The sequence below is a fragment of the Boleophthalmus pectinirostris genome, unplaced genomic scaffold (genome assembly GCF_026225935.1).
Source record: "Boleophthalmus pectinirostris isolate CB_2022bp ecotype Guang Dong unplaced genomic scaffold, ASM2622593v1 HiC_scaffold_9, whole genome shotgun sequence".
In the NCBI taxonomy this organism is placed as follows: Eukaryota; Metazoa; Chordata; class Actinopteri; order Gobiiformes; family Gobiidae; genus Boleophthalmus; species Boleophthalmus pectinirostris.
The window spans coordinates 18,908,005-18,926,131 of NW_026571541.1; the positions used below are offsets into that span (position 1 = coordinate 18,908,005).

The 18,127-nt window shown below is 37.6% G+C and overlaps 2 protein-coding genes across 3 annotated transcripts in view; one reads left to right on the plus strand and one right to left on the minus strand.

The window, feature by feature from the left end:
• Nucleotides 1-531: 531 nt before the first annotated feature.
• On the plus strand, nt 532-4,678 carry hspa13 (heat shock protein 70 family, member 13). Its single transcript, XM_020926778.2, has 4 exons — nt 532-696; nt 800-1,140; nt 2,037-2,250; nt 2,808-4,678. The coding sequence occupies exons 1-4, from the start codon at nt 672-674 to the stop codon at nt 3,539-3,541; spliced, it is 1,314 nt and encodes a 437-aa protein (XP_020782437.1). The 5' UTR covers nt 532-671; the 3' UTR covers nt 3,542-4,678.
• A 138-nt stretch (nt 4,679-4,816) lies between these two features.
• gdpd5b (glycerophosphodiester phosphodiesterase domain containing 5b) overlaps nt 4,817-18,127 on the minus strand; it is a 45,204-nt gene continuing 31,893 nt past the window's right edge. For both annotated transcript variants that reach the window (XM_055167024.1, XM_055167025.1), the window contains exons 8-17: nt 17,684-17,829; nt 16,110-16,192; nt 13,182-13,332; nt 11,563-11,784; nt 10,891-11,051; nt 10,291-10,438; nt 10,023-10,105; nt 7,212-7,327; nt 6,294-6,527; nt 4,817-5,917 (exon numbers count right to left, since the gene is read on the minus strand). In XM_055167024.1, coding sequence (XP_055022999.1) covers nt 6,511-6,527; nt 7,212-7,327; nt 10,023-10,105; nt 10,291-10,438; nt 10,891-11,051; nt 11,563-11,784; nt 13,182-13,332; nt 16,110-16,192; nt 17,684-17,829 — 1,127 coding nt within the window. In that variant the 3' untranslated portion in view covers nt 4,817-5,917; nt 6,294-6,510. The remainder of the gene's footprint in view (nt 5,918-6,293; nt 6,528-7,211; nt 7,328-10,022; nt 10,106-10,290; nt 10,439-10,890; nt 11,052-11,562; nt 11,785-13,181; nt 13,333-16,109; nt 16,193-17,683; nt 17,830-18,127) is intronic.

The following is an 18,127-nucleotide window of genomic DNA, read 5'->3' on the forward strand; positions in this document are numbered from 1 at the left end:
CTCTTAAAAGTATGTTTGTATTCAACTCTGCCCACATTGCATGTCGCTTACACAAAATTTATGGAATTTTGCATCTATACAAATGACTCAAATTTTCGCATATAAACTCCGATTTCAGTGAAAATTTACGTTTTCGGAGCGGGGCGTAGCGAGGGCCGATCATTGCCGCTTGCGGCTATATTTAATTATTACGCTCTTTTCACAAATTTATTCTAACCATATGTCCCAGTTTTTAATTTTGAATATCTGATCACCCTATATTAATAGTAGTAATAGTAGTAGAATATAATCATATTAATAGTAGTAATATTTTATTAATAGCGGAATAATAGGCTAGTAATAGTAGAATATAAACAATAAACAGCGCGTTATACTTCAATTGGTTGATAATTCAGGCATGGCGCAGAGAATTTCTGTATGCGATACACCGCAAGCGTTCATGGGAATTGAAGTAAAATTGGAAAGGCTAGGCACATTCGTGTTGGAAAAGCAAGCCTACTTTTACTACATTACCCAGAATGCACCGCAGCGCATGTAACGTTGACGTGTAGTTTATTGGTGGTCAGAAAAGTCTCATTTGCTTCATCTTACATCCTGGTACGAACTTTACGGCAAATATATTGATAAACTGTACATGTTAGCGTCAGTCCTCTTGAGGATAACGTAGTGCGATGGCGGGTGAAATATCTATGATCGGTAAGTGCCAGAAACGTCTCTTTCTCTCTCATGTTGATGTATTTAGCTTCGCAATGCTAGCCGGTTTGATTATGGTTTGATTCACCTGCGTATTTTATCACAGGTTCCGTAATACTGGCGCTGTTTCTGGCTGGTTACTTGGGCCAGCAGTACTTACCACCTCCTAAACCCAAAGTGATCGGCTTGGACCTGGGTACTACCTTCTGCTCCGTAGGCGTTTTTCACCCGGGCAGTGGAGAGGTGGAGGTGATCGCGGATGAAGAGGGCAGAAAGAGCATCCCCAGCGCGGTCTCCTTCACGACCACCGCGGTGCTGGCGGGACACGAGGCTGTAGACCTGGCAGACAGCAACCCACAAAACACGATATACGACGCGAAGAGGTTTATAGGGAAAATATTTGAGTCTGAAGTCTTGGAGAGGGAAAGCGCCCGGTATCCTTTTAAGGTAAGACTGTTTTACATCATGGGGAAATTACCAGACAGGAGTGTGCGAAAGGCGGTTTAACTTGATTTTGTTGTGTGACAGTAATATTACAACGGTCTACTGCAAGCAACACTGCCAAAGTAACCTCTTGAAATACAGTGTCATTTATTAACCATGAGCAAGGCTTGTACCATTGCTAGACCATATGGTTGCTCAATTCAAATAGTTAAGAAACTCAGTATGTTCTGGAGAGGTTAGACCTGTCATGATACAAATTTTTAAATATGATATATTGATTAAGTAAATACTGACGATAAACTATAATATTAACACTGACACTAATTTATGCCACTGACACAATAACCCAAGAGCAAATTTAAACCACAAAAAACTTTTAAATACTTTAAAAAATCATCAACTGCAATAAATAATTAGCCAAATGAAACACTATAGTTGTTTGGATCAGTAATGAGTCATAGAAGTTTATAAATTAATTCAACCCTTTTTATGACTTAAATCTTATCATATAGCTAAATAATAACCAAAAATGTCCCAGTCGTGCAAAGAAAATGTACACAAGATAAATATTCACCCCAATTAAATATTGTTCCAACTGAGTTGATATAGTGATTGAGTTATTGGGACAGGTAGGGAGAGGTCAAAATGTTATTGCTATTGCAAACAATTTTGTGTAACACTTCCAGTAATTTTATATTGTATATAATATTCAACGTACCACTTTACTTGATTGTTGAGAATATTATTGCAATTAAATTTCATTAGAATGTATGATGTAATGTGGTCTGTGCAGATTCGCTGATTGAAGTGTTTGCTATACAGTTGCTATACAGTTGTTGATCCTTAACTATGCAAATTTTGCTCATTTGTTAATAATAATGATTCTGATTTGTCCTCAGGTGATAAATAACAATGGCAGTGCTGAGTTCGAGATCTCCACTAACCACACGTTCACTGTGAGCCCGGAGTTCATCGGCTCGAGGCTGCTGCTCAAGATGAAGAAGATGGCAGAGCGACAGTTGGGTGTCCCCATCCAGAAAGCAGTTATATCTGTACCTGCGGAGTTTGATGAACGCCAGAGGAATTACACCATCAGAGCTGCTAACCTCGCTGGTCAGTCCCTTTTATAATGTAGCAGGCTGCAAAGGAGATTAAAACGTGCAGTGTACCAGCTTTGGGGGCTGAAAGAGTGATATGAGTCATGATAGGCCAGCATAGGGTGCTCCTGGACTATTTCCTAATGATATTTAAAATGTCTAGGCTATTACTACTACTTCTGCCTCACAATTACTAGAGATGTTTGGATCTGGAAATCTCAAGCATTCCTCTATCTGTATTTTTCCAGTTGTGTGACTGTGTTGCAATCCAAATTGAATTACATTGTTTGCCTTCCTGGGGATGTCCCACCAGACGGAGGCCCCAGGGACGACCCAGGACACGCTGGAGGGACTACGTCTCTCAGCTGGCCTGGGAACGCCTTGGGATCCCTCCGGAAGAGCTGAATGAAGTGTGTGTGCGGAGGGAAGTCTGAGTCTCCCTGCTCAGACTGCTGCCTCCGCAACCCGGCTCTGGATAAAGTGGAAGAAAATGGATGGATGTTTGTGTCCTCAAGTTATATATGCTGATTTAACATACCCTTTTAAATTGTATTACTACTTTTATTTTTACAGGTTTGGAGATCTTGCGAGTAATAAATGAACCAACTGCAGCTGCCATGGCGTACGGTCTGCATAAGGTGGATGTATTCAATGTTTTGGTGGTGGACCTGGGGGGTGGGACTCTAGACGTGTCTCTGCTCAACAAACAGGGGGGCATGTTCCTCACCAGAGCCATGGCCGGAAACAACAAACTGGGAGGTCAGGACTTCAGCCAACGCCTGCTTCAGTTTACAAAAGACCGTGTTACACAAGAGTTTGGTGTCACCCCTGCCCTTAAAGAAGATATTCACCATCTGCGCCAGGCTGTGGAAGCTGCTAAACTCAACCTCACTGTCTTTCCAACAACTACTATCAGTGTACCACTTCACCTTCAAATCCAGGCTAGCTCTGCCCCTCCTAAAAAGGTTGTGTTTAATGCCGAAATAACTCGCAGACAATTTGAAGAGCTCAACGAGGACCTTTTCCAGAAAATCTTAACTCCCATTGAGACTGTTTTAGCTGAAGGACATTTGGAAAAAGAGGAAGTAGATGAGATTGTCCTGGTTGGAGGTTCGACCAGGATACCGCGCATCAGGAAAATTATTACAAAGTTTTTTGGGAAGGAACCCAATACATCGGTAGACCCAGACTTGGCTGTGGTCACTGGTGTAGCCATTCAAGCAGGGATAATGGGTGGATCCTGGCCTTTACAAGTGAGTGCTTTAGAGATCCCTAATAGACACTTACGCAAAACGAACTTGAACTGATTGATTTTTATTATTCAGAACTTGCATTCAATACTGTTAATGCTTCTCTAATATTTAATACTGGAGCCCCATTTGCACAGCATCACCAGGATCCTCTGGATTTCTGAAGAAAGGGAAGTTATTAAGCTCAATACTGCCAGGGGTATAATGTCTAATGTGAAAGAGAAATATAGTTGTTTATCTGGAAGACCAACCAACCAACCACCTTTTTAAAGAAACAAGTACATCTATATGTATTTATTTTATTAATTTATTTTGTTTACCATATGATTGTGAGAGCGAATGTGCCTTTTTCAAAAGAGAGCTACTTTTACATGTCCAATTAAGCCAAAATTATTCATACTGTAATGTAAAAAATTAGCTTTTGTCTATTATAAACACATGACAAAGTGGTTAGTGTCAATTATTTTAATATTTAATAACAAGCTTTTTTGTGTGGACACACATTTGTGAATTTTGGACCATTTTTTTTTACTTTTTTGCATTTCCTTGACAGTCAACTACTGTTCATGCAGAGAGGCTGTAATGGCCATTATTTTTCATTTCCAGTGCAATATGAAATAGAAAAAATAGTGTCAAATGAGATCCTTATTGAAAAGTCGGTACTTTAGAATTTATGCTACCAGTCTGGACACAACCTCAAATGTATGAAGTCTGTATAAAAAATGAAAAAAATTGTAAAAATAAAGAAAGAAAAAACATTGAATGAAAAGATATGTCCAAACCTTTGACTGGTAGTGTACATTTTCCAATAGAGACTGAAGAGGAGAGAGTTGCACTTTGAGGACTTCCATCTGTTGACCGGCTCAACCTCATTGTTACTTTAGTTTTTCCATCAAAGCTTTGTGCTTGTCCTGCTGTAGATGGGCAGGTCAACTGTGGTTGTCCAACTGCAGGACCAAAGGCTTATAGTGCCTTGTGTGTTTTTTACAAATGTATGAACTGCTATTTTTTTGCATACACTTTGTCTGGTTTGTCAAATACAGATTAATGAAATATGAAGTATACTGTACTGTTAGCAAATGTAAATTTAAATTGAGCAGTTTATTTAGTTTGTTAAAAATACTTGCTATTTTTATTTTACTTGCTATGTAATTTCTTTAAACCTTGGAATTAAAAAGCTTTGATATAACTGAATTGTTTAGTATTTACTTGTGGCACAGTTTACATATCTGTAGTTTCTTGTTTGCATAAACAAATAACTTATCACCATCTTAGAATACATTCCATTGTTGTGTAAGGAATGACTAGACTTAATTTTATCAATGACACAGTTTATTACTGTCATATTGTTCATTGGTCACGCAATTCAACTTTACAATAACACTCAACGGCACTGCAGCCAAGCTTAAAAATACATTCCCACCAAAAATACATCGAACATATTAAAAAACTCAAACATTCACATTAAACATAAAATACTATTAAGGCTCATTTATGCTCCACTGCCGTGTGTAAACAGATCCGTGCTGCCTTTATACTTCCAAACGTTTGTAATGTCGAGGCTGCATTCTCTTAAACAGCCATCAGAGGGCGCTAAGTCAGTTTGACAATTGAACAAAACGAATTAAATAGAGCAACAAATAAACAAACATGGAGGTGCCCAGGCAGTTTTTGGCATCTGTTGGAAAAAAGGTAAGACAATTAAGTCAGAGAAGAATTTATCTGTTTTGCAGCTGGTTGTAGTCACCTTTGAAAAAACTAGCTTCCTCTGTCGAGCTGTGTTCACTACTGCCCCCAGCGGTTAGCGCATGTACAGCTCCGTGACTAAAATTTCACATGTTCTGAGGAGACGGGCCAGATTACAGACAGAACAACGCAGAGGACATACAGAAGAAGTCTCTATGCGTTTAGAAAGTAGAGCATAGATGAGCCCTAACTCATCATCTATCGTGTTACAGTCTTTGAACAGCTCACATTTAGATATGCTCATTACTGTTATTCACATGCACTGATCATCAGTAATTATCTTACATTGACGGTATTTACCTGAAGAGGAAGGCAGGGCTTCTGTAAACAGCTTAGTTTAATTTTAAATATTTATGTCAGTAATAATAATAGTAGTCTCAAGAGCAAGAACAGTTTATGTCATGCTGTAAAGTCAGAAATATAGTGAGGATCTCCAAGGCAGTGCTTCAATAGAAAACAACAGATATCAATGTTAAGCAAACATAAAACCAAGCATCAAGTAGCAACAAAATATTTGGTGAATTGAATCAATAAAAGTGCTAGTGTTTTCAGTTATGCGCAAAACATGTTACACAATGTACAGGGAGCTACAGTGTCCTTGTCATTGGCCGATCCCCTGATTGGTGTAGTAGTTGTAGCCATTGTTGGTATACAGCTCCTCAGCACTGGTCACACCATTCTCCACCTCTAGAGGGCAACACAGAAGAGGATATGCAGTCAATACTAGGACAGTTTTACATGAAAAAGCAAAAAAAAATAATTGCAATTACTTCATCAAGGACTAACATGACTGCAACGATTCCTCAGTAGCCATATTTGTAAATGGCGTCTACATGGAATGTATGCTCAATTTCAAAAGTAACCTTAATTCAAATGCTTAACTTGTGTATAGGAAGTCTATTTTTTAAATGATCACTGAAGTGTAGGCTGAATATCCTTAAAGAAAAAAAACAAAACAAATTTTTTTTTTTTTTTTACATTTGCAGTACAGGCTACTACTAATTTATTACACTGGCTAACTTCTTGTCCTGTAAAACTGAAAATCTACTTCATTGCTTCTTACCTTTCCCCCTTCAGGACTAACACAAGTCCATTTTGGGGTTATCTTAGACTCCCCTACACTTGAAGATATCTTGAGCAGAGCAAATGGAGGGGAGATGGAGACAGGGCGAGGGGTGGATGGGGGCATAAAGTTTAGGGGGCAGTGGTTGTGATGGAGGTGAATGGGGTAAAAGGCAGAGGCGATGCTGGTGGAGATGAGGAGGTGAGGAGGCACACAGCTACAACACGGCATGACCTTTGACACAGGAAACAGGAAGTGGACAAGGAAGCAGACATTGGTGGGCACTCAAGAGATACATGCTCAGACCATGGCTGTATTAAAAGAACTCAGAAAAGAGCCAGTCAGTCAACAGTGGTTCTCAAAAATGTTGCTCAAACAGCCTTGTATTTTGTTTTATATTTATACTGTGTTTTTGTTTTATATTAATGAAATGGGACTGAAACAGGAGCACCCCAACTATAAACTAAGAAGGAATGACCCTTAAAAATGTATTACCAAAAAATAATAAATAATCTTTTGCTACTATATCAAGACTAAACAAAACCAGGACTAAACTGGGATCAAAACAAGACTAACCTTAAGTAAAAACAGGACAGTTATTCAAGTCTACGAGCCAGGGCTAAACCAAAACAAAACTAGTATTTCCCCAGGATGAAACTGGAAACTAAGTCAGGATTAAACCCAAGATAATAGCAGGACATAACAGATTATAAACTATATATAAAATGAAACAGGACTAAGATTGGTAAACCAAGACAAAAGTGGATAGTGAGGTCTAGACTAAGGAATGCTATACAGCCACTTCAAATTAATGATAATTAATGATGACCAGAACAACTTTTATTTTGAGAACCAACTTGTGTTAAAGATTAAATGAGCACATCACAAGAGGTAAACTGTAGAATAAAAGTGACCTACCAGAGAAGATGAGTTTTTCCTTCATCACATTGACTTCATGGCTCGTCCTCCTCACTGCAGCAGCACTCAGCATGATCTGCTCAGGGTTATAGCTGTGAATGCCACTGGAGCGATACCTGCAGGATTAAATAGGACACATCAGATAAAGGACGGTATGGGGAGGTGATTGGACATGTTTGACCAGGTTGCTTTAGGTCAAGAACAGATGTATCTCAATAGATTTTTTATTGGTGAGAATGAGAGATGACTAATCAATTCCTCAGCATGGCAAAACTCAGCACTGTAACACCACACTCTTATAAGATATGATAATATGATAATTATTGTGATATTGTGGAGATGCTAATAGAAGAGAAGAAATGCAATTTTTTCCTCTTATTTGGCCTGGAGGAGGGTTTCCTACTGCTTGTTTCCATGGAAATGTTGTTCCTTTGACTATATAATATTCCAGCATGCCATAACTTATTTTTAACTATTTCTAAGAAATGATGCAGTTGACCTTCCACCTCCAGAAAGTTACACACTATCACTTTGCTCTGCTCAATTCAATCACCCACAGTTCTTCTCAGGTTGTAAACACAAGGGGAAGGGGCATAAGGAAAGTGAATGAAGTGAAATGGAATTTAGTGGAGGAACATGTCTAGACAGTGAGTTTTATAATGCAATTTTAAAATGCATTACTTCGCCATGGCTTTGAGTGGGAAAATGGGAGAGTAAAATAATGCGAAGGGATGTTAAGACTGAATGACATTATGAATTAAAGAATGCATCTGAAAGGACAGACTGATGGACAATGCTGTGTGTGAGAAGATGTTGGGTAGGGTAGATGTAAAGATGAAAGGATCAGTGGGACAGTTTTTGTTTGTTTTTTTGTTTGTTTTTTGTTTGAATATCACCAGTCTCATAGCATAACTTGCCACGTAATTTTGTTGCTAAATTCAGAACTCTCCAGACCCTGCTGTAAGTGTAACTAGGTCTATCCTTGTCCAATTAGAAAAATTTTTACAGCCAAAAACTCCCCTCAAACCTCCCTAATCATATTATTGTTTATTTTTGTATTTTCTCGAAAACCTTGAAAATGTCACAGCAATTATGCAATGAGGCTACTGATACAGTAAACTGTATAAAGTGGACTAAGGGAGTATGATGTCACCCATAGCGTTTGGCTCCAGTCAAATGAAGCTCAAGTGACTTTGGAGCCAGGTCCATATTAGAAATAGCAATTTATTTACAGAGAACATGGCTAAATAAAATACCATGATCATGTACAGTGCATTACTATTTTAAGAACAAAAATGATAAAGCTCATTATAGCAGTTACAGAGAGAGAAGTGTGACAATTTCTCAATGTAAAGTCAATAGGAAGCGCCCCCATGTTCACTTCCTATTTGGAACACGACAGCTATTGGGTTAACTATGTCCATTTATATATACAGTCTATGATTGATAGTATATAAGTGTTGATTCGGTTAATATAATGAATTTGAATAATTTAGAGAAAAGAATGAAAGAGACAGGGGAATACGCAACAAAGGACAAAAATATACAGTAAAATAAAGATTTCGGAGGGAGTTAAAGGTGAGGGACCCATTACCTGATTGTGTGATAGCTGAGAGGCCAGAGTGCAGCCGAGAGGGGCATGCACATCAGGCAGAGCAGAGAAGAACATAAGCAGGACAAAAACAGAGCAGGAGACAAGAGACAGAGTCAGTTCAGACGCAGTGCAAAGTTAAAGGGACAACAACACTTTACACACTTCTGTATAAAGTTTATCATAATTTTGGCCAATAAATTAAAGGATAATAGAAATAAACTTAGCAGGTAGATTGCAGTTTTCACTTGATCTGCAGTGAAAGCTTGGTTTAAATTAATCAGAAAGGAACACAGTCTACTTGAGATGTGTTCTAGGGAACAGGACGGAGATACTGATGGGTACAAAAAGACTTGTACTTTGTTAAGGTCTCAGAGTGTGAAGTAAGATATGGTCAAATTTGCTGCCAAAAATGAAAGCAATTTGACCCCCAAAATCGTGAATATTTCTTTAAAGGTCTTATATTACGCAAAATTGTTTCTTGTGAGCTTTAAGTCATGTTAGAATGCTGTCACCTCATCAAAAACATATCTGGAGATTGTTTCATTCACACATGTTTGAGCAATCCTTCATTATTAGTCTGTCTACATCTCTAAAGCTCAAAATGCTCTGTTCCATGTGATGTCATGTAGTGGTAGTTTTTAAGTTAACAGTGATCTTTTACCTTTAGTTCAATAGAGATAGGTAATTACAAGACTAAAATTACACAAATTATCCTAATGAAGGTGTATGGATTTTAAAACACAGTGGGGCAGTCGAGTGTTTTCTCTTTTCTGTGAGAGAAGAACTCATTAGGCAAGGCCTGTGTGTTAAGCATGTGTAAGTGAAAAAAAAAAAAACTCAACTCCTGACATGTTTTTGATGAGGAAACAACATTATAACATAGATCAGAAAATAGCGTACTATGGACCCTTTAACATCTGCAAATGCTAGCACAAACATCAATGTCCTTTTCTAAGAAAAAAGTACTTTATTATCTCTTGTGACTTGTGAGAGTTACAATTATCTGTACAATTGTCCCTTAGTCATTCAGGCATGTTCGGTGACCATTTTTTTTAAACTGAAGTTGCCAACTGCAAACTAAAAATCTTCATCGTCATCTTTCCTTCTTAGATATTCTTGAATGAGTGCAAACTGTTCAATTAAATGTTTACGCTGACTTGTGCAATCAAGTGCAATATAAAATTTGTATTATAAAGAAACCATTGGACTGTACTTACTTCTGGAATATGAATATTGCTATGACTACAGCAAAAGAGACCAGCTCCACTGACACCCACAGCACACAGTACTCATCAGGTTTCTGCAAATACACAAATCCCTACGGTAAAACAGGTCTTTGTCCACTAGAGGGTGCAAGAGATTAAGTAACTATACACCACATCAATTAAATATGTGGTCAACTCTGCTACTTATAGACACTTAATAGCATGTGCACTGTGACTATGTATGTTTAAAACCACATATGTTTATATTTGGGACACTTACCATGAGCCAGATGGGGTAAGGCACCTTATTGAGAATATGCGGAGCTTCAGAAGAGACAGAGGATACCCCACTGCACCAGAGCACTGAGTACAGCCAGGGCTCATTTACAGTGTAAAGAGTAAGGTTGATGTTGTTTTGAGAAAAGTCTCTGCAAACACATAACATGGATCTTTATCATTTATATTGTACTATGTTACATAGTCAGTGTTGCAACATCATTATTATATCTGGCAAATCATGCTAAAGCTAGTCTAAATAACACAAACCAGAAATGTGTCTACTAGTTGGAACTGTGCTGCAATCAAACTTTAACTAATAATCACAGACTGTATAAATGGAAATAGCTAGCCCACTAGCTGCCTCTTTCCAAATAGGAAGTGAACACGGGGGCACTTCCGGCTCTATCGAGTCTGTTTCCAATTCTGTTCATGTTCATATTAACCCACTGTACCTGACCCTGGTGTTTTTATTTCACCATTGGCCGTAAATAAATTCCTATTCCTAGTATGAAACACGGCTCCAATTTGGCCCCCTTTTTTCTGATTTGGGTGTAATGAATTTGCAATCTACTGATCAGCCTAGTTGGTAGAACAGTTTTACCTAATTTCCTGTGTGGTGGCTTGATTGTACCGGAGCAGAACCGCACTGATCCCCTCTCTCTGAAGTGGCGCTGGAGTCTCAGGTTTGACCAAAGAGGTCTGGATCAGGCCAGGTGCCAGCTTTCTCACCTCTGCTCTGTCCTCTTCAGGAGTCCAAAACACCTTATGAGTCAAACAACTCATTTAAGCAATATTTTGTTTATAGGTAACATTTTGAGGACTTTTGACCACTGATCAGATAGAAACTCCAATGGCAACTACAATACTGTATTTTAAAGCTGTCATGAATGGCATTTAAAAAATTGAAACTTCAGAAAAATTGATGTTAACAGAAGATAAAAGGATGCATTAAGACGCATTCAAGCAAGAAAGAAAAAAAAAAAGTTTGGTCCATTTAGGTTTTCAGTTTAATTTCAGCATAATGATAAATTAATTATATTCGTGGATAATCATTCAGTGATTGAATATTAATCCATGTTTGAATGCAATGATTTTTTTAAGGTGTGTAAATGTGTTTAAGTCATACATGGCTATAATGTTCAGTTTCATGTATTCATAAGGTGGAGGCTTTAATATAAGTCTTTTTGGGTTTTTTGCCTCTTCCTGCACCTACTTTTTATCTAGGGTGCATTTTACAAACCCCAACAACAAAATACAATTTTCATGTTCTCACCAGACTTTGTTGAATGCCTGATTTGAGCACTGCTTGCAGAGTATCGTTGATCCAGCTGTAGTGGCTGGGGTGCTCAGGGGGCGGTCTCCTCAGTTTGAAAACCACTGTGCAGTTGTTGAAGGAGGCCAGTTTTAGGAGCTGCTCCAGACTGCACACGGTCTGGTTCCCGATCAGCTGTTTCTCGTGAGGGGAGAGGGTCTGTACTGTCCCGAACGGGTCGTCCTGAGGCACAGAGAGGACAGGGAGGACAGGGGGGTCAGAGGGGGGTCAGTGTGGGGTCAGGGAGAGCAGGTGTCTTCAACAGGCTATCGGCTTATTTACTGAGAAAGCACTGACATTTGGATTAGACAATCTGATGCCACACTGATCCTAAAACACATTTTTCAGAATAGATGGTATGTTTAACACAAATATTAAGGTCTAATATAATCCTATAGTTTTGTATGGTTATCTAGTTCTGATAATTGATCCAAGAAAATATTAAGGAATGGTCCAACTGTTTTTGAGATCATACTTGTAAACTGAGTATTCAATTTTGATCAGTTAGCATCCTAGTAACAATTTTTTACCCTGACAAAAAATAAAAATATACCATTGTTTACTTTCAGACACCAGATCTTATTGTTTTATATATATATATAAATATATATATATATATATATATATAATTTTGGTCATATTCTTCTCCACATTAAACAGTTCAATCATTGTATGATCTGGAATTGTCTTAACTAGACCCAAAAGTAGCATAGCAACACAGACAGACACAATGGGAAAGACTAAGAGTCAGTAATCCTGATGCAAATCAGAAGAGACAAACCAGGAACAGAGCAGCCATGCAACCTTGTCCTTTACATGAAATGTTTTGGTGTCAGTAAACCCTCTCAGCTTTTAAAAGGTGGAAGAACTGATATTTGAAACACAGCTGAGCTGAACAATTTTTCAATTTCAACAATTTATGAAGTATCTAAAACAATTATCTGAGATCATTCAGCGAGAACAAAGTGCTTATGTTTCAAAAGCATGTTGACATTTATTCCAGCAAAATGTGACCATAAAGAACATGGGGAAATTATGCATGCGAGTACCCTGAAGCCATTAGACAATAAGGACACAATCCAGTCAAGCCAAAATTCGATACAATTCACAAATATACACTGACAAAGGCATTGTATGGATGCACAACCTATGGATGACATTTTATGATTAAAAGAATAAGCACTGTCTTAAGTCCATTTCAAATTGGATCATTCAAAGTTCCTATATAGTGCAATGCATTCTTGTGAGCTTTAAGCCATGTTATAATGTTGTTACCTCATCAAAAACATACCCAGAATTGTGTTTTGTTTCAGTTTAAAAACACAGTGGAGCACAGTGTTTTCTGTCTGAGAATAAAGCCTCAATATGCAAGGTTTTGTGTTTTGTGTCAGTGAAACAAAACAAAATTCCAGATATGTTTCTGTTGAGGAAGATCTATAACATAGATCCTAAAAAGCGTAACAGAAGTCCTTTAATACAGTTCCTTCTCTGATGGAAAGTGACTGTGTGATTGTTTAAACAAGACAGCCAAATTGTCTATATATTTTAAAAGGGATTTCAAGATAGACATTTTAGTTTACCTTAAGAAACCAGTGTCCCGTGTTGAGTTGGCGCAGGTCTGTCCAGTTGAAGGAGGATGCGTCGTCCCACTGTCGTTCTGGAAACACCTTCTGTACATCTGTGGTACGGCGCAATGTCATGTCATGCATCAGGAAAGGCACTCCATCCAGACTATAAACAAACATTAATTTACAAGTAAATTACAAGTTGTTTTTTTCTATCTGAGGTTGCCATAACTAAGTACCAGTTTAAATGCATTGATATGATTTTGCTTAGCTTGACCTATAGACCGTATATATATATGGACAAAGCTAGCCCACTAGCTGCCATGTTCCAAATAGGAAGTTCGCATGGGAGCACTTCCGGATACATAGACTACAATTCACTTTCACCCCTTTCTCTGTAACTCCTGCTGGTTACTCCTGCTCCATTTTGGTCCTACAATATGCATATTAACCCTCTCTACATGACAACACATTGGTGTTTTTATTTTGCTATTTTGTCTGTAAATTAATTCTATTTCTAATATGAAACTCTGATCCTAATTCCCTCCCATAACTGCCAGCCTCGTGAGCTTCATTTGACTGGAGCCAGCCACTGGGTGTCCTTCAGTCAAATGTCTTTAGTCCACTTCTTTATACAGACTGTAGTTGCCCAAATGTTCTCTTATGCAACTCTCTTTGTAGTTTCCATGTAAGGATGTTAAGATGGTTTAACAATTAGTAAATATAATCTTAAAAACTACAAAAATAATAAGAGAATTAGCAAATTTAAGCCATTAGTCACATCAATCACATCATTCAGACCATTTGATTTCATAACACTGGTCACATATTTGAGCAATTGAGAGGTATCAGAAAGAAAAGGCTTTCACTGTGGCTGTTTATGGTCTTAGCAATCCTAACAGTAACTTTTATTATTTTGACACCTTTACTCCCCTGACTTGAATAAAAAGTTGAAAAAGCACACACAACAACAGCTACACACCAAGCACAGGTGTTTTTTGCCATTCAAATCATTGCCCCATCTCGCTGACTTATTTGCAAACAGCAGAATCTGGAAGTTGCAAGTAAGTAGGGCATAACTCTATTAGCTAGTCCATTTTGTAAGTCAGCGCACTGTAATGCCGGAATGGCGCTCCCCGTCTCTCTGGCTGTCATCAAGTCTAATTAGGCAGGAGTTCACCTGTCAGCAGTCCACACCAATAATATACCGCTAACCTCTCCAAAGACTGACTAACACACATCCATAAGGCAGTTACTAAACCAGCAGAGACGCATGAGGCTAATTAACATGAGCATTGTCAACAAGCTTCATAAAACATGTAGCAAACAACAAGCTACACATCAAGCATTAAAAAAACACAGTAAATTCAATATAGAAGTTTTAAAGGAAAGTGCTCCACTGTGTTTTTAAACTCCATACACCATCACTAGGATCATTTGGACAATTTCAGATCTAGAATTACCAATCTCTAGTGAATAAAAGGTAAAAGGTAACTTGAAAACTACTGCTTCATGACATCACAAGGCAGAACAGAGGATTTTGAGTTTTGAAGATGTAGACAGACTAATAATAAAGGATTATTCTTATATGTTTGGGTATGTTTTTGAGGAGGTAACAACATTATAACATGACTTAAAGCTCACAAGAATCAATTTTGTCAAGTATAGGACCTTTAAATTGAATATAGAGGTGTTAAATCATGTTTTCTCTTCACAATTTTATTCACAGTCCTTGTACACAGTTTAGACTGTTGATTGCTATATTCTGACAAGTCACTCATCACTGAGAATGTTCAATCTCCTTGTCAATCACTAAGGCTGACCAATAGGAGGAGTGGGTGGGTAAAAGTAGACATTGTGCCTTTAAGTTATTACTCCAAAATGGATCAAAAGGTCAGAACACAATTATTTGGTATTGTTATATTACCTACCCATAATATAAAACATTGTCATTGTTACAAAATATGTTATTATTCTTTTTTTTTATTATGGCCAAAGAGTCCAGGTCTGAGACAAATCCCATACTATAAGAAAACTAAGATTTCTCTCCAAGTCTATTATAAAAGGACTGTTACAGAGACTAGACAGAACACGCACAGTGAATCCATGCTATCTCCACATCACAAAGTGCAGTGTCTTTTTCCACCACTTCCTCTGCCTTTGTTTAAGTGTCTCTGAGCGCAGTCTGTCATCTCTCATTAGGTTATCCATGTCCTGCCTCAATGTCTTTGCACTATGCACAGCTCACACTAGGGTTGCTCAATTATAATCACTATCATTTGGGTCACACTGAAATTACACTTGTACAATTAAGCTTTATTTTTTTGTGTCTTGTGGCTACTTTTTGGTATTTGATGTCCCACTTGCAGATACTAACTGTCATTGCACGAGTACATTTCTAAAAGATCTAATCATAAAAAATGGATTACGCTTTTTTAAATCCACTGGATACAAAGCTGAATTTATTTAATTGTATTGTTATTTTTCGCAATTGAAGCAATGTTTGTAATCACAGTTAGACAGTTGTGGATTTACAAAAATAATCTTAAATCATCTTTTAATCTAGATGTATACATTTCTAATTGACCATCCAAAATGCTGTCCATTTGATAATTTAGCACAAATCCTTTGCACTGGGAAACAAGCCAAACCTAGAATGACTACAGCATGCCAAAAGTGAAATTTTATTCTGTCAACGGGACAAAAAAACCCTGTCTTTTTTAAAACGACAACACAGTATTGATCTAAATAATAGTGTATGTAATTGGCATTTACACGTTTTGCGTCATCTTGGAACAGACAAAAACAATGACTGGAAAACAGAAGCTGTATTTGAACATTGGGGTCACAGCTCTGATTCTGTTTGACTTTGGGACATGGGCAAATCAATAAGATAAACTCTCCGTGTGAGTATGTGTGAGTATGTGTGCTGTGTGCAAATACCTTATAGTTACATCAGTCTCTAGTCCAGTGACGTTCATCTGCAGAGCTCTCTGGAAAGACCACATCGTGTTCTCTGGAGCAAGCTGGGAAAATGATACATATTATAAAAACAAAATAAATAAAAGTGCTGCAAAAAGACCTAATTAATAATAAAAATGGAACAAACTTATCTTTAAGGTTTCAAAAATGTATATGAAATTAATTATGGCCTTTACATCTATTGATACTTAAACCTGAACTAATACATTTAAAGGACACATTTTAGCACAAAATATTAAGATATTCATTTAGATATAGCTAAATATTAGCTCCGGTACCAATATCAATTCTTTGGCGATCAAGGTCTTATTTCATCAAATTAAAAGCCCAACTAGGATATTGGCTGAACCAGTATCATAAGACCAATACCCGATCCAGCAAATTTTCCTGGATTGGCACCAATATCAGTTGCCAGTATTGGTATCAGTGCAACCCTTCTAAAATAGCCTGAATTTAAACATGATGCCCTCACCAAATGCATTTAGGAAAATCAACAGAATCATCAGAAACTCAATCAAGTAAACAATATACTAAATTAAGGAAAAATGTCCATAAAGCCAGAAGATGTCATCTAAAATAACATTCCTTTCCCAAAAATTAAGTAACAGAAGTGAAGCCAAGGTCGCTCTCTGAATTGCTGGTTTCATAAGGCCGAAGGTTAGAACACAGTAGAGGGATAATGCTTTAATCAATACAGTCCTTATGGGAAACCAAGTGGAGTTTGTGTAACCCAGTGGGAGCCTCTCACAGCCTGTACAGCCACACCTAAATTTAGACTAGAGGTGATTGATTACACAAATACCAGGGAACGGAGCAGAGACCGTAACCGGGCTTATAATGCTTATGAATAAAATATTATCACTTTTGAAATACTATGTTTTAGAAGGAAAAGGGCAGAGATGTTATAGGAAAGAGACTGGGTAGATGTACAACTATGGTTTTAGCAAGGTGTGAATTTATTCTTATACACTTTCATTTTTGTTGTTTATAATTGCATTAATTTTATTGGGAATGTCAGGGAAAAGAAGGGTCAAATAACGTGGAATTTGATTTGGTCTGGAGCTTGATTTTTTTGCAGCAACCATTTTGAGATTTTGATCTAAATACATTTGGTTTAAGTACAAATCCACAGTGAAAACAAGAGTAGCCTTTCGAAAAAAAAAAAATCTTCACCATTACACTCTTCCTCAATGTCTTATTTAAAGGGTCCATATCACAGTGTTTTCTGATCTATGTTTATAATATTGTTTCCTCATCAAAAACATACCTGCGTTGTGTTTTGTTTCATTCACACATGTTTAAACCCTATATATTTAGGCTTAGTTCTTCAACATTCTAACATGGCTTAAAGGTCATAAGAGTCAAGTGTAACATAGCGTAATATACAGGACCTTTAACTGTAACTGTCAAAGTGGATGCAGCAAACTATAGACAATGCAGTAATAAGAAACAATGCAATCCAAGCAGTTGTGGAGCTCTGTATGGAGGTGCGGCAAAGTCAATTTAAACTGTAAACTGACTGTCAGCTGACTCACCATGGCTGCTCCTTGGTGGCCAATGACTTCTGGACGTGGCTTGAGGTTTGAGGGGTCCATGATGCACGGAGAGGTAATGTACAACGGCACCATGTACAGGGTCAAGAGGACAGAGAAGTACAGCAGCACCACCACCACCTGGAAAACTGAGAGAAAAAAATTTAATTAGTTAAGAAAGACATATATTCTTTCAGGATTTAAAAAGGTCTTATATTACACAAAATTGACTCTTGTGAGCTTTAACCCATGTTGAATGCTGTTGCCTCCTCAACAACCTGGAGCTGTGTCTGTCCCTGCTCTGTTCCACCTTGTGATGTCATGTAGTAGTATATTTTAAGTAAACAGCTACCTTTTACCTTTAGTGCAGTAGAGACTCCAGTTCTGAAATTATCCAAATCATTAATGTTGTATGGGGATTGAAAATGACAACTCAAGGTGGAACAG

Excerpts from the sequence above, each read along its gene's own strand:
- hspa13 (XM_020926778.2), top strand. The coding sequence starts at position 672 with ATGGCGGGTGAAATATCTATGATCG. Across the intron at positions 697-799 it reads GGGTGAAATATCTATGATCG|GTTCCGTAATACTGGCGCTG; the intron begins GTAAGTGCCAGA and ends ATTTTATCACAG. Across the intron at positions 1,141-2,036 it reads GCGCCCGGTATCCTTTTAAG|GTGATAAATAACAATGGCAG; the intron begins GTAAGACTGTTT and ends ATTTGTCCTCAG.